The sequence below is a fragment of the Lepidothrix coronata genome, unplaced genomic scaffold (assembly GCF_001604755.1).
Source record: "Lepidothrix coronata isolate B3197 unplaced genomic scaffold, Lepidothrix_coronata-1.0 Scaffold58, whole genome shotgun sequence".
NCBI classification, from domain to species: domain Eukaryota; kingdom Metazoa; phylum Chordata; class Aves; order Passeriformes; family Pipridae; genus Lepidothrix; species Lepidothrix coronata.
Window position 1 is genome coordinate 3242141 of NW_016690238.1, and position 27002 is coordinate 3269142.

Consider the following 27002-nt stretch of genomic DNA (forward strand, 5'->3'; position numbering starts at 1 on the left):
AGAGCATGTGTCTGGGGACAGAGTGAATGATGCTCTGAGAGACAGGGCTAACAGGATAAACAAGCTCAGTGCCAGGAGCTGAGCCCAGCCTGGTGCTCTTTCTCCCTGTGTTACCTCTTAACACAGAGCAAAGGGGTCACTGGTTACCAACCCCTAAGAGCAGGGAGTGAAGCACCTCTTGGTGCAGCTCCTGTCCCGCAGGGCTTCTCTCTCATCAGTCCTAAAAATGAGGGTGGAATCCCACATTTTTCTCTCCCCCTTGCTCCCTCCCTCCCTCCACACAGATGAGTGCAGCTGTGCAAGCCTTGCACATCTGGTCATCCAAGGGGTGGGGGGACACAAAAGGTGACAGAAGTTAACAAGGAAGCTGATGGGCATCTGGGGAATGAGTCCCTTTGTAAATCAGGATTTTATGACTGAACTTCAAACACAACTCCCCATTCTTCCCAGTGTCCTTCTCCATGAACAATGAGGTTTTGTGGGATCCTGTGCTCTTATTCCCTTCTCAAATTTCACCTTCCTGATCAACAAAAGCAGGAATGGCCTAAAGACAGTTATTCTCACCAGTTTGATCAAGTTTAATTCTCCATTCAAAGCCCTGGCTCTTGCCAGATCCCAGCTGCTGTGTTTACCACTCTGGGCTTAGATCCTGTCAACAGTTGCACATGCCTTTAATTACTCCTGGGAATAGCACATCCTTTTTATACAGCCAAGCACCCAGCACATGCGCCTGTGAGACGAGACACGGGCAGGAAAAAAGCCTCGATGTTAACAGCACAATTGTAAATGCAGGTCCCAAGATCTCAGTTCACTGCTAAATCAGGCATCCCTAATGTCAATATTCATTTCAGCACAATTCAATTACAAGATTTTTATTAATTAAACTTCCCTTAGTAGATTGTTATGAGCTTCTGGTAGAGAAGGATCCTACAGAGCAGCTGACAGGAAAAATCTTTAGCACCGTCAGACTACCAGGCTCATTTATGCACCATTTTAAGGACTCTTGCCCATTATCCTTGCCAGAAGACTGCTCTTTGCCTACAGTAACATCTGTTTGGCCTGCAATCTGTTTGCCATTTCCCCAGCTCTGACAGCCCGGGTAGCCAGGAAGGGGGCAGCACAGCAACCCCAATGGGAGCTCACTGCGCAGAGCTGTTCAGGGTCCTGCCGGCTGCTGCTTCAGGCATTTCACGCATCGGAGGAGCGCAGCTCTCCCTGCTCCCTGTGCTCGCACAGTCCTGGCAGCGACGCTCGTCTCCAACAGCCTCTGTCGACAGGCAGTAATTCATAACACCATGGAGAGCATCCCCGCTCTCCTCCTGACTGCTGCTCTTTGCTTCCTCTGCCAAGGTGAGTGATCCTTCATTTGTTACTGTTTGGTGGTGAAGGGGGGGGTCGAAAAGGTGGACAGGAGATGGCTTTGGTGCAAATTATTTTTAAGAAGCTCACTCCAAGCTAAGGGCTAAATCCTAGTACAGCTCTTTTTGTTACACAGTTTGTTGTTCGGTGGGTGGGTTTTTAAAGTTTATCGTTGTAAAGTATTTAATTGTCCTGATTAAAGATGCCAAACAGGACACACAAAGCCATTTTAACTTTAAGGAAAAGCACCTTACACGTAAAGGTGTGGTTTCACATATTGCAGAGAAGACCACCAGAAAGTGGCAACGTTAAAGAGCTTCAAATACAAGCTGCAAACAGCCCATCTTCTCTCTGCAGATATGGAAAGCACCAAAATATTCAAATAAAAAAACCCACATTAGTGCACTTCTCTAGAGACGGTGGATGCTGGATTTAATTAATGCTAGTGACATGTAAAAAGGCTGGCAATCTGGGATTGACTATAACAGAGTCGTTAAGATCTAGCTTTTGAAATTATTTACCTAAAAGATTCGAGAGTATTTATTCCAGGAAATCTTGATATGAGAGATAAGAGATATCAATAAATAATATGGACAAGACTGGCAATTACAAAAGCGTTCATTTTTTAGCTTGCAAGTTGGCTTGAATGATTTCACTAATCTGAAAACAAAATTGCTCTCTAAGTGAGCAAGAGAAGGGGAGAGGGGCAAAAACCAATCAGCCAAACCAAAACCCAAACAAACCAAAACCCAAACAAACGAACTTTTAGCTGAGTAGATTCACTTGAGAGGGACCCTCTTGTTCTAGAGAGAGGGGAGGACTCACAAAGACTGGAAAGTAACACCTGCTTTGTGTAACATTTCAGATCAGTCACCTGCAGATACTTCTGCCTCCCTCCTCTTTCTCTGCTGAAAAACAACTGACAAAAACCCCCCACGTCCTTGCAAATCTGTAGATTCATATTTGTGTTTCACGGGAACTGTAGAATATGTTCAACAGACCTCAGTTCATGCCTTTGCCAAATTTGCATAGTGCCATCCATTAATGACAAAACAGGCCTCGTTTTCCTTTTCAGTTGGAGTTCATAGGGATGTGTTGTCTGGAATGAGTTTAAGAGAGTTTTAAGAGATGATTCTAAAAATAAAAGACCACTGCCTTTTTAAATAGCATTAGGATGGTTATTGCCTAGCAAGTTAAAGAGGAAAAAGGTAACGTAAAACACAGGCTCTCACACCTCATCCCGAAACAAGTAAAGAACCCTAATTTTTTAGAATTTCAGTTTGCAGTTTTTCTGTAGGCCACAGGGTACCATGAACTGCAGTTGTGAGTGGCAAAGGGACAATACGAATCTATTATAAATAAAAACTACTTAGAATAAAAAACGGGTAATTAGCACATTTCTTTGAATGTGCTGAAAAGTCTTTGAATATAACAGTTAATAAATTTTAATACTTTTCTTTATATTTTAAGAAGCAGGCTGTTATCCTTGCCATAATCACACAATCGTGACTCAGGCTGGAAAGCAGATTTGTTTCCTGGGAATCCTCCTATTGCAAAACGTTCTGACCTTTCACAAGCGGCCTGGTCTGTTGGGCTGCACTTTCCCCTTCCTGTGCTCCACAGCTTTGCCAGGTCTAGGGGACCGGGCCTGTGAGGGGAAAGGGCTTTTGTACCTCCAGTTCTTCAGTAACTCCCCGAAACTTTTTAACTCATTTGCAGAGATGTGCGTGAGAAGACCTCTATCACAGCGTTACCCTTCGCTGCTTTTCTTCTCCCCAGCCCAAGCTGACGCCCCCCCGGCACGGTACTGCCCACTTAGGCGAGGCTCGGGCAGTGCCCAGCCCGGGGGGTGCTGAGTGGGCGGACGGGGGGGCTCTGCCCCGGCGCTCACCGCGTGTCCTCCGCAGGCTGCGGCGGCTCCGAGGCCGAGCACCGGCTCTACGCGGCGCTCTTCGAGAGCTACAACAAGTTCGTGCGCCCCGTCAAGAACGTCTCGGACCCGGTCATCATCCAGTTCGAGGTGTCCATGTCGCAGCTGGTGAAGGTGGTGAGTACCGGGCGCCGCGGCGGGGCCGGCGCCTGTTCCGACACAGCTCTCCCGACACAACTCTCTCTTCCAGGACGAAGTCAACCAGATCATGGAAACCAACCTGTGGCTGAAGCACGTGAGTAGCGCTCAGTGACAGCCGCGCCGGCACCGACCCACCTTCCCCCCAGCGCGGGAGTGCTCCGGGGCACCCGGGCCGGGGAGAGCCGCCCGCCCTGCCAGGGGTCTGCGGGCTCGGGGAGCACCGGGGCGGCACTCCCGGGGCAGGATCCCCGGGCGGCATTCCCGGGGCAGGATCCCGGGGCAGGGTCCCCAGGCGGCGTTCCCGGGGCAGGATCCCGGGGCAGGATCCCCGGGCGGCATTCCCGGGGCAGCATCCCGGGGCAGGATGCCCGGGCGGCATTCCCGGGGCAGCATCCCGGTCTCCCCGCCGGCAGCGCCGCCCGTTCCCGTCCTTGGCGCTCTGCTGCCTCCCGGCGGCCACCGGCCCGCTCTGCCCGGGGGAACGGGAAGGGATGGGAAGAGATGGGATAGGATGGGACGGGAGCGGAGCAGCGCTGCTACACCGTCCGGGAGTCGCTAAATAAAACAATTTTGCTCTCAAGATTCCCACACGCGCTGCCTTGGCAGACACTCGGCACGGCTGTCCCGCACAGCATCACTTGGTGCTGTTTGGTTCCCGGAAAGTGAGAAGAAACCAGAAGTGTTTGCCTCACTTAAAAAGGGTCTTTAGAGGTTAAAAATGCAGTTAACTCACTGTTGCAGTCAGCTGAATAACCAGCTTAGTTCCCGCTTTCAGCTTGATATTCAATTCTGTTTAAGCGGGGTTTAACGAGCCCTGAGGACCGAGGCTGTTACTGAACTGAGCAACCACACCCTGCAGCTGTTTCTGACCCACATACCCCGAGTCCCTCACTCGATGCTCACACCTACCCCCCACGGCCTCCACGAATTTGTTCTCACCATCTCACAGATACCTGGTTTCTTGAGACTGAAGTTATTATTAAAGTCCTACATTCTCTGACAAGAGTCTTACTCCTTTCACCTTGTTTCAACTGCTGAGTAGACATTCCCAGCACAGAGTCACAGACATGTAAGTCACATCTAGATATGACCAACAAGGTCATATCTAGGCCCACCTACAATCTGCATATGAACAAACACCACACATATGTGTTTGTTAAAGAAACAGCTAAACACTGTGTATCCAAAATAAAACAACCCTAGGAGTGATATGACAACACTTGGTTCAGGTCTAGTCCACTGAATTTCAGTTTCTTCACAAACCTAACGCAGACTCATTTTGTCCATAATTAGATCTGGAATGATTACAAGCTTCGGTGGAATCCAGCAGACTATGGAGGTGCTGAATTCATCCGAGTACCATCTGGCCAGATCTGGAAGCCAGATATTGTTTTATATAACAAGTAAGACTCTTGCATATTTATCTCCTTAATTCAGGAAGAAGGGGGGTGATGTTACCAGTTTTAAAAAAAATCAGCAGCAAGTTCCCTGAATACACTGAGAAGCCTGCTTTCCACCACACCTGTGTCCCACATCCCCCACTGCTGTCCTCACCTCCATGCCAGCTCCACCAGCATCCCTGGGCAGGAGCCAGCTCTAACCTGGAGCTGCAAGTGGGCAAGCCAAAGTGAACCTGGCTCTCCCCCTTCACTTTTACTGTTATTTGTATCACTGTCTACCAGGGGAGCTGGCAGGAATTCCCTTAGACTGCAGAGTTCTTGTCTGTGAGTCAGACTTTTAACTGAAAAAAAATGCAACTTCCAGCTTTTTAGCAGTTAAATTCACAATTTAAATTCACAACCTTTCTAATAACAGTGCTGACATATAAAAGCCACAGATAAAGTTTCCTTTAGATGTAAGTTGCTGAGACACTGAGGAGCCAAACCACAACTCAGTGGCTCCCTCTGCCACGTCGGGAAGCAGTTCTCAGGGAGATGGACTTACCTACCCAGATCCAAAACTTAGGTCTATGGATCAACAGCGATGACACTCCTTTTCTAATGGTGGTCTTAAAACTTCAGATTACTTTTTTAGTTTTACTTCTTCATAGAAACAACTGAAATTGTCACATGGATCGTATAAGATAGCAAAGAGGGACTCAAAAAAAACCCTCACCAAATACTCTCCTTAGGCAAAGATGCACCCCAACCCTAATCCCTCTTTCAACAGTTACTACCTGCACTGTCCACAGAAGAGGTGGGAATACCAGTAATACAGGTATCCTCTTATCAGCCCCTGGGTTCTGATGTGCTTGATTGATCTAGAATAGAACAGAATAAAATAGTTCAGTTGGAAGGGACCTACGAGACTTATCTAGCTGAACTGCCATTTGCAGTCTGCTATTTGCCATTTTGAATATTGATTGCACTGAGCCATATTATTAATAAGGGAATTAATAATATTCCCTTTCAACTCCTCCCTGGTAAATTTATACAGCTGTTTGTTCCAGTTTAACTGTGCAAATTTATGGTGGCCACTGGCTCAGTCCTGCACATGCAATTCAGCTCCAAGTCAACAAGTAATTGCTGACTTTCTCAAAGCAGATTAAAGAGTTAATGTATATGATCTGAATGTATGAAAATACCTGGAGTAGATAATTCTAATTTTTGTTATTTTTATTTGTTTTACAGTGCAGTTGGGGATTTCCAGGTTGATGACAAGACAAAGGCCCTACTAAAATACACGGGTGATGTGACCTGGATACCTCCAGCTATATTTAAAAGCTCATGTAAAATAGATGTAACCTACTTCCCATTTGATTATCAGAACTGCACCATGAAGTTTGGTTCCTGGTCTTATGATAAAGCCAAAATTGACTTAGTTTTAATTGGCTCCACAATGAACCTGAAAGATTACTGGGAGAGTGGAGAATGGGCTATTATTAAAGCTCCTGGGTATAAACATGACATCAAATACAACTGCTGTGAAGAGATATACCCAGACATCACATATTCTCTTTACATTAGGCGTTTACCTTTATTTTACACCATCAACATGATTATTCCCTGTCTGCTGATTTCTTTTCTGACTGTATTAGTTTTCTATTTGCCCTCAGACTGTGGTGAGAAGGTGACACTCTGCATATCAGTCCTTCTATCTTTAACAGTGTTCCTCCTTGTTATCACAGAAACCATACCTTCTACTTCCCTGGTAATTCCCCTTATAGGGGAATACCTCCTTTTCACCATGATATTTGTAACTCTATCAATTGTCATCACGGTGTTTGTGCTGAATGTGCACTACAGAACACCCAAGACACACACGATGCCCGTGTGGGTGAGAACCATTTTCTTGAACTTACTTCCCAGGATCATGTTCATGACAAGGCCTGCCAGTGATGAAGACAACAACCAGAAGCCAAAGCCACCGTTCACTTCTGAGTTTTCAAACCTTAATTGCTTCAGCAGTTCTGAAGCCAAATGCTGCAAAGATGGCTTTGTGTGTCAAGACATGGCATGCAGCTGCTGCCAGTACCAACGCACCAAGTTCTCGGATTTCAGTGGCAACCTCACCAGGAGTTCAAGCTCTGAGTCTGTAGATCCCCTGCTTTCGTTTTCAGTTCTGTCACCAGAAATGAGAGATGCTATTGAAAGTGTGAAATATATTGCAGAAAATATGAAAATGCAGAACGAAGCAAAAGAGGTAAGAACATACTTTAGTATTGCTCAAACTGCAGATGCCTTTTGTCATTGGAGTCTTTTGTAAGAAAAAAAATCTCAAATACACAAACAAGCAAAAAACCCCAAAACAACAGAGACTGTTATTTTATAAAAGTAAATTACCCAAGCTGTGTACAAGCATGTGCAATTTTGAATTGATATAACTGGGGAGCAGCTCTGCTGCACAACATTCTCTTTCCTGACAGTATAAATACTGGATGAGGCATGTTAAGGTCACCATTGCTGGGGGAACATAGGAGAGCATCCATCCCACCAGAGCTAAAGTTAGGATTTTCCAAGTCATAATCTTAATAGTGGAATTTGCTGACTCTGTGGCCTTTGGGAAGTTACATTCTCCCTCCCACAGCTTACCATCAACAACAAAACCACGAGTGAATGTCCTTCATAGAGATGATGTTGTTCATTCTGTTGCTGCTGCAGAATAAAGTTCTGTAGCTAAATGAGGCAACTGCTGCAAGACTGGGACCAGCATCTTTCATAAAGCTGCATCTTAATGCAATAAAAAAACAAAAATGGAAAGCTTTCTCTCTATCATGTTTCTCAAACATATTATGAGCAGTAGCCACCCCGCACAATTATCACAGAATTTAAACCCTCTGCAGTATAGCACTTAATCTCATTCTAACTTTACTTCATTTGTGCTGAAATCAGAGCTATATTTATATTTAGTTGGTACAAAAAATACAGGGTTGCATTGGGTTTTTAAGTCTGCCCTAACAAACAAGTTGTAAGCTAAAAAGCCTGAATTTCAAAACCAACTAACGCGTTATTCATTTATTAGTGCTCCTGAAGAAAAACAAAGTAAAAATTTAAATTGCAATCTCAACGGGAACTAAAATGATCACCTGGTTACTGTTAATATATAGCACATATAATATTTCAGTGTCACTCTTGTTATAACACTCATTGTAAAAAGAAAAAAAATTAGAAAAAAAATCTGGGGTTTTTTGAAACCTCCTCTACAGGAAAAGTACAGAGATGAATTTTACACCATGCAGGAGAACAATCAAACTTCAGTACTACATAAGAAAAGTACCAAATAACTATATATCAATTAGCTTTTGCTTTTTACATACTGCCTAAAGATGAGTAGGAGCAGTCTGTTTCAGTCAAGTTTTCTGGACAAACCTCTTCACCTGAGAAAGTAAAGCTTTACATTTTCATTTTTGGCACAGAGAAGAGAAGTTGTACCTCCTCAAGTCCAGTGTCTTGGTGAAAAACTTCCTGTATTTGAAGTAGCAGCTTTTGGCTTTGCCACAAAGAGCATATTCAAACAAAGCTTCTTCAAGATGAATTAGTCAGTTATTAATAATAATAATTATATATACAATAATTATATAATTATTATTATTAATAATATAATTATTATTATTATATTATTATTAAGTTGTGTAGCATGAAAGATACCTACACACAGAAAAATCTATATAAAATGGCACTAGTTGCTAATGCAAATTATTGACCTAATAAACATGCCAACTTGCTATTCTTTTTTTTTTTTTTTTTTTTTTCTTTTTCCAGATTCAGGATGATTGGAAATACGTTGCCATGGTCATCGACCGTATTTTTCTGTGGGTTTTCATCCTGGTATGTATTCTAGGAACAGCAGGGTTGTTTTTACAACCTCTGATGGCTGGAGATGAGATGTAAAGGTTAAATAATACGTTGTGAAATCAAATAAAACTGCCAACCAACTCTGTATCGCCACCCCAGCACCCCATGTCTCCTCCATGTGTAGCAGAATAAGGAACTCTCAGCTCTGCTTGATGAAGAAGGCTTTGTTAAAAGCGTGGGAAAAGAAATGATTTTGAACCTTTATGACAGCTAATCTCCATGGAACATGAGCTGTGCTTTTACAGCTACTTCTTGCCACAACAGGAAGTGATGGAGGTAGAACATTAAACTTCATAGGAATGGTTTAAGAAGGGGTGAATAAAGAAATGGAAAATTACATGAGTATTTGGAAAGTAAAGAAGGGTTGAATGCTTTGGGCTGTTTTCGTGAGTCTGGCACCAAGAGTCTTGAGACCATGACAGGACCTTCTGGAAGAAGTTCATCCTGAGTTCCATGAATGCCCTCACGTGGATGGGATGGCTGGGAAGGCACAAGTACCAAGGTGCTGGAATGCAGACATCACCCCCTGGAGTGTAAACTGCCCCACAGCGTGGGAGGAAAGGAGCGCGGGCAGGTTTGTTCCAGAAGGAAAGCAGATTTAAACAGCAGATGATGGTAACAGAGCAGCCATGAAGTAAACTCTGCACATCCCCATAGTGTAATGGATGTGGAGACTGTCAGGAAACAAAGCTACTCAAACCTAGTGATGTTTAGAGTTGTGTACAAGTCAAACACATGCTGGGACAGTCTGCAGGTGGTGCAAAGGATCAAAACACTCTGATGGGACAGTTTGGATACAGAGGCAAAGGGGTTTATGACAAGGGAAGGCAGGTAGACACAAAATAGTCCTGTAAAGTATGCTAAAAATCACTGCTTAGGCATATATATCTTCATTTTTTTAATCAGCAACTGCAAGTTATTTAAGAGCATGAATAAAGAATGCAACAAAATACTGTAATGAGAACATATTTTGTACAAATATTAACTGTTCTCTCTGTACCAACCTTTTGGAAATACAGTGTATCGAGTGGTGTGACATTTATGAAAATAAAGAGAATCAAACTGTTGAAAATGGTGCCTTTTTTTCCATTTATTTTGACCAAGTAACAAAAACCTAGATAAGGTAGCATTGCCTACAGTTCAATACATTCATTATAAGTTACAGGATAAAGGTGCATTTCTCTGAGTCTGTTAACATTCTCTTGTTTCAGACACACCTGATAAGCTGCAGACCCCAAGGATTCCAGGGTCAGCTCTAAATCTACCATGATCAGACTGTGGAAGTGACTAAAAGAAATTCATGCATTTGCAAAAATTGGGAATTATTATAAGGACTGTGACTCCATTGGGCAATGTGCTGCCCATCAGGGCAGTCTACAGACATCACTTGACAAGGGGAAAGAGATAAGGTGGAGAGTTAATAAAATTATATATATATATATATATTTATAATCTACTTTTTTACTTACTTTGCTTTCTGTTTGGGTAAGAGTAAATTTCAGTAATTCAAACCCAAGGAAGACTATAAAGGAAATTTTGTGTTTGAACAGGAAACAAGCTTTCTAAAGTATTCCTGCAACTTCCACACAGAGAAGTCACTGATGCATTGTTTAATCTTAGTAATACCAAGGAATTTAAAATTCTTATATTAATGGATTAAAACAGGTAATCTTTGAAGCTCACCTTTAAAATTATGATGGCAGTAGAGGAAACACAGATATCCAATGCCAAATGTAACTGGGTAGCTGAAGAAGAGTAACTCCCTTTACAATCAGAATTATTTATAAATTGTTATTAAAAAAAAAAGGCTTGCCTGGCATCATTTCTCCACCTGTGAGCCTTAAAAACACAAAAAAATCCTACAGCTTAAGACAATCTGAAATAAATATTCAGTTATATATAAGTTTAAATATTCAGTTATATATAAGTTATGGCATAAGCAATCACTATTATAATCAAACAGGGCTATTCTAAAGGAGCTCTGGGGGGTGTGTGGGGAGTATGTGTCTGGTTTTCAAATTTATAACCACTATAAAAGCTTATATTATCGAAGATACCACCATTTACATTAAAACTTCTCATCTACACCTGTTATTATTAAGGTAGTAACTTAAGCAAACAAAAACTTCCCCAGACTTGCTCTAGCTTGGCATTGCTCTGCTAGTCCTACAGGATAACAACTACATTTTGAAGAGCACTGACAAAACTTTGGTGTGGGAAAACACTCAACTAGTTTAGTCTTTTCCACAAATAAACCTTTTAAGAAAGGAAGAAAGGTAGCGTTGGAATCAACGTAAAGAATAGACTTTAATGGAATAATTGAAAACTTGCAAGTTTGTTTTCAACAATCTCAGGAAAAAGAAAGAATGGAAAGCTGAAGTCCTTGCTGCTTAAGAGTTACATGTGGTTTTATAAGCAAGAGAACCTACTGAAGGCAGCTCTCTTAAGTTCAGTTTAACAAATGTGTGAAAACTTAATCATCTGTATCTGGTTCAATGGCATAATAATTCAACAACCTTTCCTTCAGAAAGACATTCCCCCAGATTCCTTAAAATTAAAAAATCAAAAACCTCTGCTTAAAAACTTAATTCTGAGAAACACACAAAGACAGGAAATAATTAACAAGTTTGCAAGTTACAAACTGTATCAAATTCTTCATCAAGGATAAAGAAACCTGAATGTTCCAGCCCTTGTGCAACTTGGGAACTGTCTTTGCCTTCCTTTCCAAAGCTGATGGAGACATCAATATACACATGTGCTTTAGGCATTTTAAGGCTTATTGAATGTTCATGTTAGTATCACAGAACTGACAAGATCTACAATTTAGCAGCAAATTCCACTGAAAATTTATAAAGGCAAAACATGGCCAAATCACTATTTTCAGTTGTATACTGGACATGCAGGAAGTTTAACTTGCATTTTTTCTATTATTTTAAATTACTCTTACAGCACATTAAAGAGAGCTGATAAAAATTCTCCTTTTTATACTATAGTAAATCGAAATAAGCAACTCCACTGTGTAACTGCAAATATAATACTCTGTATAACAGTTTATATAGTAATTTAATAATTGGACTACAGTGATCATCATTAAAAAAATTTAAATCCTTCTATTTTGCAGTAGGTGTCAGTGTATGCTTTTTTCATAAATCATACATGCAAGTGCTTGAGAAAGTTCTTTTAATTCTGACCTGGCTTAGAAGTAACTTAGTAGACTGGCAATAAGCAAACTGATTTCTATGTGTCCTAGGAATGCCATGCTTTAATATAATCCTCATTTTCTAGTTTTGGAATGTTTGTGTTTTTTTCACTCTATCAGAAACGTGCCTACAAAGAACGAGCATGGAAACAGAGCTACTGCAAAACTCTTTGGAGCCATATTAGCAGGAGACAGCTCCAAAAATCTTTTATGCATTTGTACTGCCTATATGTGTAGGTACTATTATACTTGCCCACTTATGAATAACAGGAATAAACAACACAAGTGATCCAATGATTGAAACCAGAAGAAAAGCCCATAAGAACATTCGATCAAGCACCTGAGCAATGTATTTCCAGTCTTCAACAACCTAAGAAATAAAAGAGCACAAGAGATGGTCAGTATGTGCAAGAAAGGTGAAAATACAGTACCACACCCTGCAATTCTTAATCATTTCAAAGTACACTTTTTTCAGCCTTGTTCATTAGATAATCCTGTTTAACAACATTTTATAATTACACTTGGAGGTAGAAGAGGAGCAAACTGCCCCCTGTGAAGACTGGTAAGCTGTGTAGACCAATATTAGATTTTAATGCAGAAACCAACCCTGGCAAGCACTGAAAATCCTCATCTATAGAGAGATGAAACTGGTATGCCATTTTCTAACACACTGCAGCATTCATGCCACACGACAGCATAAAGTGGAAATCCCAGGCAGGAGCTAGAAACAAAAGTTATTAAGAAAAAAAAAAAAAAGACAACAACCCCTCCCATCACCTAAACAAAAAACACTAAACCTCCCAAACTAAAAAATAAAATAAATAAAATTACGGTACTGAGCAGGTGTTGTGTTACAAACAAGATCTGAAAGCTGTGAAGTTACTGCTGCACAGAACTGCATGCTGGGGACAACACTCACTGTACTTCCAAGACTACCTTCCTTTTTATAGGATTGTTCATACCTATACACAGTTTTGCAAGTATAGCAGATATAACTGTGCAAGCAAATGAAAGCCCTGCCAAACAACTGTCTTGGAGTTGAACTGGAGCTCTCCACATTTCCCAAGCCTCATGCTTCCCAAGATGTAAGGCTACAACAGCACTAGCTGGGTAGTGTTTATTAACAACTTTTGCAATTAAAGCTTGCAAACTCTCTGGAGCCCAAGCAATAAAACACAGGTGAATCCCCACTCATCTGTATGTTAATTTCTGAGGTTCAGAGTCACAACAACATCACATCTGAAAAACAAAATACTTATCACTTCTCTTGTCACTCACAGTCAAATACAGTAACTTCACAGGAGAAAGAAAAGCAACCCATAATATACAAGAAATTATGTATTTAATAGCAAATTATTTCTGTTGTTCATACAATGCAGAGCTGTTAGATGCTGCTTGAACAGTACAGCAGACACATTTATTAAGAATCTAGGCCGGATCCCTTGTGACAATGTCAGAATCAAGTCCTGAGAGGGCACACGAGAGGAGTTTGCTTACTCCTAGACTGTGAGAACACTCTTAGCAACCAGCAGCTTCTGAAGAGAGCCTTTTCCATATAAACTGAAATAATCCCAGGCCGTGCCATCAGAAACAGGCAGCAGTATCATGAGACCACACACAGACTTCTATATTTCTAAACTAGCCTGCAGATTACATTTAGGTCTCTGGTGTACCAACGGTGCCAGTTTAAAAAGCATGTAAAGAAAACAGATTCAGAGTGCTCTTACCCAAGTGGTGTAAGCATCCATTTAGGGTAGTTCAGAGTGCAAATGCACAGACTGAAAAAAAGCCTCTGACGTCTTTTAATATAACTTAGAGACAAATAATAATAAGGGCAGAAGAGAACTCTTAGGAAGTCATCTAGTCCATGTCTGACCTCGGCACAAACTGACCTACATAGGGCCACAGCTTGTATTTAAACTAATATAAGTTAGAGCATTGAAATTGTTTTTATTTGGAATTGAAAGGTGAAAAACACGGCTTGGTCATATTTATTCTGAAAATACAAGGCGAATATAAGTAAAATATAAGGCATTGTTCAGACAGCCTTCGGGTACAACGTTCAAGGGAAAAATATCTCCTCATCTCAGCAGCTCTGTAGAGAACAGTTAGAGCACACAAGTGCCTCACAATGTGTAACCAACAACATGAACCTAACTGCTAGAAGAAAGCAAAAGACTTTTAAAGAACCCAAGGACTGTGCTGTATCAGCCCAATATCCATAAGAATTCTCAGCATTGTACCATACTTGCACTTCTTCCCAGCGGAAACAATTACACAGCTTTCAGTGGAGCACAAAACCTGGAAATCCCTAGCACATCTTTAACAGGACACTGCACAGCAAACCATTCCTTGGTTTTCTAATTTCCACTTGCACGGGATCAGTGCGACAGGACCAATCCACCCACCTCACGAACTTCATTCTCCTTCATGACGTGCCTCGTGATGTAGCGGATGGAATCCAGAGCCGCTTCCAAGGTGTTCCTTGAGGATTCCGAGCCGTTCGTGTTTCCTGTTTCCTCCTTCTGGGCAAAGTATCTGTCCACGTGACTCCTCATGCAGAGCAGCTTGGGAAGTTTGTGAAGAAATATCTTGCGAACCCAAGGTGCCATGGCGTTGTGTGTGGACGAGGAGCGGTGGTGGATGTTGATGGCAAAGACAGTTATTACAATGGACAAGGTCACAAATATCATAGTGAACACCAAGTACTCTCCGATAAGTGGGATAACTTTGGAGGATGAGGGAATAATTTCTTCAATAACAAGAAGAAAAACAGTCAAAGAGACCAGTACTGAAGTGCAAAGTGAAATTTTTTCGCCTTCGTTTGAAGGCAGATAGAAGACAAGGACGGTGAGAAACGAAAGTCCAATACAAGGGATGATGAGAAACAACGTGTAAAAAAGGGGCAAACGCCTAATTATAAATGAATATGTAACAAAAGGATACCAGCAGCAGCCATCAGTCCTGTTTCCCTTGCTCCCCGTCGCAGTCACTATTTCCCATTCTCCATTATCAAAAAAATCTCTTTTGTCAACATCATAATCTTCAAGAATTAGATCAACCTGTGAGCCATCATAAGTCCAGGACCCAAATTTCATTGAGCAGTTTTGGAGGTCAAAGGGGAAGAAGGTTACATCAATAGTACAGGAACTTTTATAGTTTGCTGGTGGAGTCCAAGCAATGGTGCCATCATATTTAACCACGGTTTTTGTAGATGTTCCCTCAAAACGTCCATCTGCACTGAAAGAAGAGAGTAACTGCAATTACAATGGGGTCTGGGGTGCATTTAATTAGCAAAATATGCTTTGTTATTGGCATTTCAGCTCTTTATCCCTTATCCCCCTTGAAAGCCAAAATTTGGTACTGTCTTCATAGTCTTTTTTTTTTTTTTTTTGTTAGGTCTGAATCCCACAAAGGTAAACAGCTTTGGAAGAGTGAAGAGTATTTTTAAGTCATTAAAAAGTCTGTGCAACTTTCTTGCACAGACTTTCTGACTTATGAAAGGACTGTGAAAACCCTGACCTTCAACAGCATGACCCAACTGTGGTGTTTCTATTAGTAATGCAGCATAAGTACTTTTCAATTTGACCTAATCATAATTATCAAGGAAAAAAAAGTCATGAAGCAGGTAAAAGATTACTTGTTTGCCACCTCCAAACTGGAATTTACAATCACTGCAACAGCCTTTTATCCTGATTCAACAGGTCAGGAAATGTGAAGCATTGTACATGAACCTGAGTTGAGCAGAAAGGTCAATTCAAAAGTTATTGCTTCTGATATTTGGGGATTTTCAAAAGAAAAAAAAACCAAACAACATAAACCCAACCCAATCCCCCCCTTAAAGCTGAGGGTACTTAATTTCAATTCCATGCTAAATATGACTTATAACAGTATAAATTAGCTGCTTCCCTCCCATCACCCTACACTGTTTGTACCCAGCACTGTGCAAGACATTGCTTTCTAATAGGGAGTTTACATGAAGAAATGGAAATAAACTTTATTTAAAGAGATGAGAAATGCCATACAGAAGAAAAGCAAAACCTCTGGCATTTAAAAGGGCAACAAAGTCCCTCTGCATTCAGAGGCAAATTCTTCCAGCAGCCTTAGCTCTACTAAATGTCCACACGTGTCCGTCCAATGAGCCTCCCAGCACCAGCTGGGACAGCAAAGTCAGAAAAGAAATGGGTTTTCTGTGAAAAGACTCAAATCTTACTTGTCATACAGCACAATATCTGGAATCCAAATGGAATCTGATGGGACACGGATAGATGTTATTCCAGCATAGTCTTCAGGATTCCACCTTAATTTCACATCTATCCATTCCTGTGGATATGTGAGATGTAAAAATCATTACTGTGGGGAAGCAGATTCAAGCAGGGCAACACCAGATGAAAACAGATAATAAGGCAATTCAGAACAGTGAGACTGGCTTCTAAAATCTGTATAAACCAATTCATTTGCTGAACAGCCATGTAGTTACCTCACTCAGTATTTGTTTTCTGCTGTAAGAGCCACTTGACGTTATTTCTGTACAGAACTTAAGATATGAAGTTCCTTTTTCAGAGTATGTATGCATAAGTAAGGGCTGCTATAACATAATTTAATTGTATAAATTAAGTTTGAAAAAAGCTTGTTCTGAATCAACACCAAACACTGGAAGCTAATCAGAAGCAATTTAGACATTTTCATGACAGAAAAAAAAAATCCATCATGATGCAACTCTTAAAAGGCAGTTTTGATTTCTACCAGCAACACTAAAAATAGCACCATTAAAAGCACAGCAGTGTTTTGGTAATTTTACACTTGAACTACAAGCTCAAGAGGAAGAATTTAAGTTTCTAAGAATTCGCCATCAAACAGAATTTTAAACATATATACAGGTCAGTTCTTATTTCATTTAAAGTGGTTCAACACATTTGCTAGGTAGTCGCAAAGTTTCCCTGAAAATAAAAACTTGGCCTGAAATTACAGTTAATGGAAAAGAAGGGAATCAACAGGGAAAAAAACAAAACAAAGCAAAAAAATGCAACCAACCAAACAAAAACAGTGAGTATAACTGGGGTCTGCAAACATTCTGCTGAGTTAAATCAAGAATGACTCGTGAGCAGCATTTCCCAAGTTAATTCTGCCAATTAAGTTCAGCCCTGGACCCTGATTATTATAAAACTTGAGGCTTTTTTCTGCCCAAACCCAAATGTTCCTAAGAGGGAAAAGTATTTCCTTATAGCAAGCACATACGACTTTGAAACTGAAACTCTTCAGTGATGTTTATCCCACAATCTCAAATATCCCAGAAGAAAAAGAACTCAAAGCTATTTTACAGAACACTACAGCAACCCATGCTTTTCTTAATAAAGCTTTTGAATGAAAACTTTTCAGCAACTAAGTTTTTTTAAATATACAAGTAATTTAGAAAAGTTTCTTCCAGATTTTCGTTTGCAGTTACGAAGCTTCAGGATTTTTCATCAATATTTTACACATACCTGTTTCAACCACACATTTGTTGTCATCAATTGATTTTTCTCATCCTATAAAGAAAAGCATATGTTACAAAAAATAACCAGCATACAACATTCATGGTAAATAGCTGCTTTAGTTCATAGAGGTCTGTAATTTAGAGTACAAAATATACTTCTGAAAGCATTCCAGTCCCTAAGTATGTTTATATGAGGACATCACACATGCATCCACAGTGCATTTTTTCATTACACTGACAATAATTTCAGAAGATTAATCTACTGTGTTTAAGCTAAAATACGCACAATTATTTCACATGACATTATGTTCCAGAATTTTAAAGTCAGTGAAAAAAACCACTCCAACTTATTAGCTGTACATACCACATCCACTAGCTGAGAGATTGCAAGGCCAAACTTGATTTTTATTGTGTCATTCAAGCGCTCCACTGGACGAACCCACCTCTGGTAGTCTTCAAATAAGTGCTTGAACAAACGATCTTCACTTTTAGCAATGAAAGAAGGTTCAGACACACCTATGAAAAAAAGGAATTTATTACCACTGATTTCATGTTTTATACGTTATTTCTTCTAATGTTTGGCCAGATCTATCATGTATAAACTTTGCTGCTCCTGCCTGTAGAGCACTTTCACCCCCCACACTGTTTTGCATCTTAAATGCTTATGCAATTCTATTTCCCAGCCCATCCTCTACCTATCCTGATGTTATACTGACTGGAAAGCACCTTTCTAGTTCTTTTTGTAGCTCTCAAGGAGTCAATTCAATGCCTGGAGACAGGCAGAGGACTGGAACAGCTAAAAGTCTTTGTATAGCTAACAAAAAAAGTAGAAACTAAATGTATTCTTTTGTCTCCTGAGAGAATGGAATACATGGCAGAGCTTTTTTTGGGAAAAAGAAGTACTGTAGATGTAGAAGCTGCATAGAGAGAGCAGCCTGGACTTTAAAGGAGAGATGTAAGTTGTCCTCAAGCACCTCATTGAGTAACTGCTGTCCTTTTATCTTTGGGAATCTGTGAAAAATCTGGTTTTTACCTACATGTTCTCATGGAACTGCATCAGAAGAAACCCTGCTACACACAAAAAAAAAGGGCAAAGTCTAAGGTTTATCCACTGTGAGAACCCACATAAATGTTATATGCCCTAAAAAACAAGAGAAGGAGAAACCTGGGGAAGATACAGAGATAGGGGAGGGAAAAAAGGCAAGATCAGTGTCTAACTGAGTAACTCAGTAAGAACAGCCTTCAAATGTGGTGTGAAACACCCGAGGATGCCTCAAGAATCAGCACAAACTACACACATCACCTTGAATGGAAGGGTTCTCTAGTTCCCAGACAAAGGTCAGAACAATCACCAGAAAACACAAACATATGCTCTAGACAGAGATTTTTACTACTCACTGATGAGATCTGAACTGACTGAAACTACTGCCAAAAAGACCTAACAATTAATATTGTCACTTTAAGGGACAGAGCAAACGAAAGAAAGAAGTTTACCACCATCTCTTTTTAAAGCAGACTTAAAATATTATGCCATTACATAAAGGTATGGCATGACCTCTCTAGAAATCACGTGCTCACTAACAGCAGCCATCTAAAAAAAGATATATCAGAAACAGAAAAGCACCAGAAAATGTCATAAACAGATTAAAACTGGAGACAGTCATCCATACAAGGAGAGATTTAAAAGCTTAACATTATTTTGTTTGGAGAGGAGGTAAATTTAGTCAACATAACAGAAGTAGAGCAAGTAGTGACCAATATATGCAGAAAAAACATTGGTTGCATTTAATCTTTCTCAAAAAAGAAGGTAAAGGAAATAAAGCACCAATTAAAGCAGAAACAATGTCCAGTTGAAGTTCATCACCATCAACATTCAGTAAATCAGAGGTTATTAGACAGTGAGGAGGACCGGAATTCTGGAATTACCTGGGATTACTAAAGTGTGTATCAGGCAGTGTCACACCTGCAGAGGGTGTCAGTTCTCATTCCAACACAACCAGCAAAAGCTGCCTCAGAGTTGGCCCAACAGTGACTTGCACTTATTGCAGAGGTTTGGCTACCACTGCTAAAGCCATTAATTTGGGCTGGCCTAACCTAGCTGTGTGTGACTGCAGCCACTGCAGCCCAGACAACCAAGGCAGGCAACCTAAGTTTTTAAGTTCCTTCCCGCTCATCAAACTGTGACAACAGCAGCTCTGCTGTGCTGCAAAAGGCTTTAATCTAAAGATCCTTTGGACAAAACACCCAAAGCTCTGCAGGGCCCAACAAGGCAATTCCCTGCCTTCTGCACTGGTGCTTTGGGGCAGTCCAGTACTAGGATTTTAGTGTTTTAACTGAAACTAGTTAACTAGTTTTTTAAATACTAGTATTTAAATACTAACTGGATTTTCTCTGAAATGTCACAGGAGGAGCAACAGCAGAATGCAACTTAAGGAACAGGATCAGCAAAGGGGGAGCAGCAGGACTCCTTTTCCCCCCAGATCTTCCCACACACCAACATGCTGCTGAGTGGTTCTCGCTGTGGGCCCAATCAACATCTGGGTTTTAAGGCAGTTCACCCTTCTGCTTCAAAACACAAACCTCATTTCACCTGTTCACAAACCCACTGTTCTTGGAGAGGGATTATTTGTACTTGCTCTGCAATTGGACACCTTTCCATGTCCAGGCTGCTGACACGTGGGATGTGTGATAGCAGGGAGCTGAGGGCAGCCTGTGCTGTACCACTGAACACACCTCAGGGGGGCACAGGAAAACTCACAGCACGTAAGAATTGCTGCCAAAAATGATGCAGCAACACAAGGTTGCACACGTACAGGCTGCCTTCACAGCTATTAGGTTAAAATATATTTATTTTAATTGGCTCAGTATATCCTCATTAGCCAAGGAATTTTCCCCATTTGTAAGTATGCACGGATTTGCCAAGTCCTACATGCTACAGGCATCCAAAAGAACGCTTCCTGAAGACACAATTTGATTTCTCTATCTCCATATCCCTATTTCCTGAATTATGGATGGGTTTGTGTATATTTCAGCCCAATGTTTCATAAATACTTAATGTTTGTATTAGCATTAATTACATTTCCCTTCTACAGTTACAACTCTCAACTGAATTTTTTGTACCATTTGAGGCTGACTGTGCAGCTGGATATTCTCTCTGCATTAATTGACCTTGAAGCAATGCAGAGGCAAAGTTGCACTTTCACCATTTCTGTGTTCTGTAAGATGACCTCCTGTGCAGCAACACAGCATTTCAGGGGATGTGCTGTTTCCGGATTCAGCTTCTCTTAAAACACAGCAACTTCTCTGCTCTGCTAAATGGGGACACGTTATTTTACTGCTTTTATATTCTTACAGATCTTTGTCCAAATGTTTTACACTCAGACCTACAGTACACTCACTGATCTATTACAGTGACCATTATTTATTAACAATATAGTTTGACTGATTTTTTTTCTGTTTTTTCTTATCACAGAAATATCCCCGCTTTTCAGTATTTCTAGTTTATTCTGTTTATGAAGAAGCTGGGGCATACTGGTCTATAAAAGACTGCTAATACAAAGGAGAGCTCCATGGGGAGGCTGGAAATGGTAACAGTATATTAAGAATTAGCAAAAGTAAAGTAAGTAACCACCCCTACCTTGCATATTTTATTTAACAGGACCATTCAACTAATTTGTTGCACAGACTGCACGGGTTTCATTCTCTTTTCCACTGTGGACATGCTTTTAAGATTACAACAAAGGGTGTGATTCTCAGTTACCCCCCGTATCAATAACAAAATTGTGAAGAACTGGTGACAAGCAGAAAAAATGTACAGAAGAGAACAGGTAAAACACAGTCAGAGGTTTAAGGCAGCAGAATAACTGTGAAAACCAGAAAGAGGTTAAAACCTATGACTAGCAAGATTAGCAAACGAACAACCCGGAGGACAATCTCATCCTAAATCAGATGGCAAGAGATTATGGAAGCATCACCCCTGCCACAAGCTCCCTGTACTAAAATAAACTTGGGAGATTTGTAGCCTTTGAAGGGCAATTCTAAGCTTGCCTGTATTTGTGTGGCTTCATTTTTGCTGGGGCGGGGTAACCTCTGCAGCCTCGGTCAAAGGGAGCTCTGCACTGTGCAGTGAGAAACCTCACTGACAACATTTACTTGATTACTTGCACCTTAAACCCTTCTCACACCCTCTCTGTGGGATATTCCATGTCAAAAAAAACCCCCACCCAAACAACCCCTAAATCACATAGGATGCTGGATGGCCTAAATTTGGATTCTGCACAAAGGAAACAAATGTTTATGCACAAAGCAGACTGATGATTCAAATTTTTTTTAAACCCTGAAATAGCTGGAGAACACTTCTGACAAAATGGTTAAGTAAAAATTCTAATTAAACACTTGATGTTAGACAAAATTGTATTTAAAAAATCAGTTTCACCATTTCCTCCCTAAGCACTTCACAAACTTCTTTTATTAAAGTACTTTGGAAGAACTACTTAGAAAATAGGAGGAAGCATTACATGGGTCACAGATGCATGAATAGCACGACAAAACATGTCCATGTCTATTCATCTTGTTCACATTCTCAAGTCAAAATTTCACTTGTGCTGCAGATGGCAGACTTTTTAAATGCCACAGATAAATCACAAAAGTGGTCTTCTTTTGTAAAATCCATCTTTTTAAATCGTTTCTTCCTGTACCATTATGGGATTAAATTTCTTAGCATGTTAATATGATTTGGCAGCACTATTCTTTTTACAGGAACTACCAGTTAAACAGTCAGTGTTGCAGCTTTACCTCAGATGTATTTTCATAAATATTTGTTTGTTTTTAAATGAGAGAACACCACGGTCCATGTTTCTCCAAAGAATAAGCTTTCTTTGAACTCTGCATTCCTCTGCACTTCCTTAGATAATGTGTCTAAGAACCACATTGGGATTGCAGGTACAATGCTGGTCCTTACACATTAAACAGCGCAGTTCAAAGCATTTGCTAATTGATATAGCTGAGTGTTAATGATTTCAGGTTTCCTTTGCATCACTACCTGGTGCATTTTCAAAGGAAGTCCATGGGAAAAAGGAAAGGGTCACTTTTTAGAAGCCTTATGTTAAGATGTGGATTCAGAAGTAATATATAATGCACATTTATAACCATACACCATTACAATGAAAAAGAACACTGCTAAGGACAATAAACACTGCAAAATATCCATACTTTGTAGTTAACATTATATTGTTTAACTCTGTGTCATCATAACATACAGACTATTATCCACAAATCTAACTACTACAAACTACAACTAATAATTTTCTTACAAGCCTGGAAGGTGAATGAATATATACAGTACACCTGCCTTCAGTACACTCGTATTTATTGAGATGATTTCCCACCATTACTTCATTAAGTAGAAAATACATGTAATATAGTAAATGAAGCATAAAATGGAAGTTTTATTTCTGTACTGACTCCCCCCTCCCTTTTCAAAGGACCATGACTCACACTTTCTGCATGGTCTTCAATTTTTTGGCCTACTTTTCCTCCCGTGCTTTAGCAATTGCCAAGAACCCAATCACAGACAGTCAAGCGTTTAATTAACAGCAAGCATTTAGAGAGATCAAAATCATCTTTTCTGGGATGTCTGTAAGTCAAAGCAGCATTACTAACTCCATCCAATTTACTGAGAAAGGGTCAGAAAAGCCAGCTATTACATTCTGAACTCCTCAGAACTATTTTTTCTCTCCCCTGTTTAAAAAACTACATCTACAAGCACAGTAAAGGTACATATATATACCCATATACAGGGCTTTCAAGCTATTGGGAGGATTTCTACCTTCCCTCTTACCTCACACATCAACCTCTGCCCAACCAATAGCAAAATAAAATGACACATATTGGACATGAAACTATGAGAAATTTTGAACTGTAACACTGCTCAGTACTTACCAACATGCCCAGAGGTACAAGAGTTGCCCACAGAAAGCAGGGGAAGGTGTTTCTTACACCCAACTCAAATTTAAAAATTAAAGTTCTGAGTTCATAATTGTAAAGCAGAATTAAACTATCTCCTAGTTGCTTAACATCAAGGTATAATTATGGCCCATGGTTTTGAACACATTTACAAGTTTGATTAGTAACAGAATAATGTATTGCCATGTAGTTTGTAACTAACCAAGAAGTAGATACGAATTGGTGGTCACTCTTTAGATTAGGAGATAATTGGAGCACAAAGCACTCCTTTCTGAATAGCTGTGCTGTGGTTCCCGTGGAACACACAGCCCGTGACCTCTCTGGTGACACTGCTGCCAGCAGCACCTCCTGACTGACAGCCTCCTGCAGTCCAACGGGGGCTGTGCCCTGGCACAGCATCTCCTCCCGACTCTCCACTCAGCTGCCCCGGGCTCCTCCTCCCTGCCCCACAGCCGGGGCACAGCCAAAGGCTGCCTCAGGGGGAAAATCCCACCACTCTGAAATCGGGGGGACTTTTCCTGTAACGGATCCAGGGGTTTGTCATCTCTCTTTATACCGTTTTTAATCATTTCATCCTTTCCACTGATTGCTGATCTGTCATTAAGGACTGAAGATGGACTGTGAAGACTGCACTGAGAAATGCTGAGAACAAGCAGCAAACAGGGTCCATACAAGTGCAGAGCTCAGGGAGAAACAGGAAGAACAAGGATGTAGAATCTTATAAGCAGAACCATTTATACATATAAATTTAGAGGCTGTGCATCACGGAAGTGAACACAAATCCAGGATTTGTGTAAATAAGACACAGGCTGGGGCTCCTCACAAGTTGCCAGTGCAGCCACTGGCGTTTCCTTCTGCCACAGCAGCATTTTGCCCACCCAGCTCAATTCCAGTCCTGGACACACCGGAACACACAACCCTACAGCTCACTGAAATCAGAGACTCTGTTCAGAAATCAAGTACTCTGCTCAAAACTAGATACAGAGCAGAAGATTTCAGAACATGTAACATCACACAAACCCCAGGTTTTACCATTCTAAAAACTAGGAAACTGCAAGTACTTCCTTCCACAGTTCCCTCTACAAATCAACACAGACATTTCTCCGCAAATCAATGCTCATGTTTTTCTTCCTAAGAATCTCTAAAGAAAGCACAAAATATTTTAAGAGGAAAATCACAAGAAACCCATACAAGCAGGAAGGTTTGCAGCTCCCTTTAGGGCAGGGAGAAGGATCTGCTCTGTTAAAATGACTGGAAAACGTTTGGGTGCATGAACTCCTGAGGAAACACCACCGCAGGTCTGCAGCACAGCAGTGCTAGAGGTGCTTGGTAACCTCATTTTTTGGGCAGTTAAGTCTCACCTCTTAGTTTAAGATTCAGTGCAAGGAACAAAACTCATAATTTGAATTTTACTTTAAGTCAGCAAGTATTTTGCCTCAACAATTCAGAGTTATCCAAGACAAAATGTTAGTTCACGACTAATGAAAGAAAACACCAAATTAATTTACAAGCACTCTTACAGCAAATTTCGTGTTATTTTACAGCAAACAAATTGTGAAGACAAAATGTTATCCTTACTCTGTATGATCAGTTCTCAATGAAGTCAAAACTGCTGGTTTGTGCCAAAAGGCCAAATTGGGCTTAACCTGACAACTGTGGGTAATTACATGTAGTCATATAAATCACATAATGTAACAAAATGATTTTGCACAGCAATATCTTCTCTCATGATGAAAAACACTTTTCCAAATGCTGAGACAAAGAATAATCTTTCAGCAATAAGAGACTGAGTATTTGTCAGCTGAATTAAAACCAAGACATCAACACAATCAACTTTCCACAAACCATACTTACAACCACTTTTCCAATTTTGAGTTAATATTTAAAAAAAGGTCAAATTCATTTTTTCATTCATTTTCTTTCTGCCTGTAAATATGGCAGTTATGGTTTCAAGACATTCTGCAAAACTCTTAGCAATGTACCCATAAATCATATACAAGCAACGCTTTAAAATAACTGTTTCTAAATAAATCTTTGACGAGTGATTTTGCTCCTTTAATCTTTGTGTAATTTTATAAACACTCCAGATTCACACGCTGTTTTACATCCTTCAGCTTGGAAAGTTACACCCTGATTGAATTACGAGACTGACTCTTTCGAAGTCGAAGAAATAATGCACGACCAAACTAAAGAGAGTTCTGTTATAAATTCTTAAGAGGGTTGGTTTTATGTGCAGTCGCATCCATACGCGAAACTGCAATTACTAAAATATATTCTGAAAGTTCACCTCCGTACCAGCTGCAGGCACACAGACCTACAGCTGTACCAGTGAGCAGAGCAAAAAGGGAAAGCCGTGGCACTCGAAATCCTTAAAGTGTATCACAATACATACGCATTTAGAAAGCATAACCGCTGTGTAATGAAATGTGTGGCAATCGAGGCTGACGTGCACCTGAAAAGCCGTAGTTTGGCAAAGGCACCTTCCCCTCTGTGCCCGGGGCAGCCCCGGCGAGGCGGTCCGGCCGCGGTCTCTGCAGGTCCCGTTCCCTTTTTTGAAGCTCCCCCGGCGCTGCTCAGCCCCCGCCGGACCCGCTCCCCCTCGGCACCAGCCGCACCTCAGCCGAGTCCGGCCAAAACTTGGTGCCGTGGGAAGCGAAGCAGGTCCGTGGCGGCCCCGGCCCCGGCGGCGTCTCCCCCCACACGCAAATCCCGCCCGTTTCCCCTCACGAACCGCTCCCAGCCGGGCACAGCCGGGGGAGGCAGCGGCGCCCGAGCCCCCGGGCCGCGGTACCACCCCCTCCATCCCCGGCGGACCCGCACAGCGCCGGGAGGGCTCCGACCCCCGGCCGACCGTGCCCTGCCCTCCCACACCCTCCCGGCTCCTGCTGAGGCGCCTTTTCCCCCGCCGGCCCTCACCCCGCGGGGGCCGCCCCGCGCCGCCTTACCCGCCTGCGGGACTCCGGGCTGGGCGAGCAGGGGCGCGCAGAGACAGCTGAGCAGGAGCAGGAGCAGCAGGGTGGCGCGGCCGCAGCCCCGCAGCCCCGCTCCACGCCCGGCCATGGCTGGGGCACGGCCCCGCTGCCTCCGAGCCCCGCAGCCGGGAGCGGCCGGAGCCGGGCGGAGCTGGGCCCGCCCCGCGGGGGCCGTGAGGGGGCGCGAGGGGCGGGAACCAGCGCAGGGCGCGGGCGGCGGTCCCGGCCCCGCGGGGACTCGAGTGTCCCGCACCTGCACCCCCCCACACCTGAACCCCCACACACCTGAACCCCCCCACACACCTGCACCCCCCCACACCTGAACCCCCACACACCTCCACACACCCGCACTCCGCCCGCCGCGGCCCCCCGGGCTGCCCGAGCCGCTCCGGGAGCTCCCGGCAGGTACCGCCGCTCCCTCAGGCTCGTCCCCGCCGCGCCCGTAGAACAACTCCGGGCTGACCACCCCGCGCAGCATCTGCTGCTTCCACACCGCACTCGTGGGAGGGTGTAAGTTTCAGTGACTTCTAACGAAAAAGAAAGAAAATTAAACTAACTTTTAATTTCCGTTTCGTATGAAACAGTAGGTTTTTGTGGTGTTTTGTTTTTGGTTTTGGTTTTTTTTTTTATTTTTATTTTTTAAAGTTTCTAGAAGAATAGGGTTTTT

General features: G+C 41.8%; 2 protein-coding genes across 5 annotated transcripts; one reads left to right on the forward strand and one right to left on the reverse strand.

Moving 5' to 3' along the window:
• The first annotated feature begins 460 nt into the window (after nt 1-460).
• Nucleotides 461-9809, forward strand: CHRNA3 (cholinergic receptor nicotinic alpha 3 subunit). Of its 2 annotated transcripts, none has more exons than XM_017816878.1 (6): nt 461-1350; nt 3267-3406; nt 3480-3524; nt 4724-4833; nt 6061-7072; nt 8632-9809. In XM_017816878.1, exons 1-6 carry the CDS (start codon nt 1296-1298, stop codon nt 8758-8760), a joined length of 1491 nt encoding a protein of 496 aa, XP_017672367.1. In that variant the 5' UTR covers nt 461-1295; the 3' UTR covers nt 8761-9809. The 2 variants fall into 2 exon arrangements, with proteins under 2 accessions (XP_017672367.1, XP_017672368.1); XM_017816879.1 differs by lacking the exon at nt 461-1350 and adding an exon at nt 2389-3163 and having other exon boundaries at nt 8632-9808.
• Nucleotides 6913-25862, reverse strand: CHRNA5 (cholinergic receptor nicotinic alpha 5 subunit). Of its 3 annotated transcripts, XR_001875145.1 has the most exons (8): nt 25756-25862; nt 17764-17915; nt 17407-17451; nt 16137-16246; nt 14332-15163; nt 12264-12293; nt 7462-7593; nt 6913-6991 (listed from the first exon to the last, which is right to left on the reverse strand). XR_001875145.1 is itself a non-coding variant. In XM_017816882.1 (7 exons), the coding sequence occupies exons 1-7, from the start codon at nt 25757-25759 to the stop codon at nt 7546-7548; spliced, it is 1221 nt and encodes a 406-aa protein (XP_017672371.1). In that variant the 5' UTR covers nt 25760-25862; the 3' UTR covers nt 7311-7545. The 3 variants fall into 3 exon arrangements, 2 of the variants coding, with proteins under 2 accessions (XP_017672371.1, XP_017672370.1); XM_017816882.1 differs by lacking the exon at nt 6913-6991 and having other exon boundaries at nt 7311-7593; XM_017816881.1 differs by lacking the exons at nt 6913-6991; nt 7462-7593 and having other exon boundaries at nt 9795-12293.
• Nucleotides 25863-27002: the final 1140 nt, after the last annotated feature.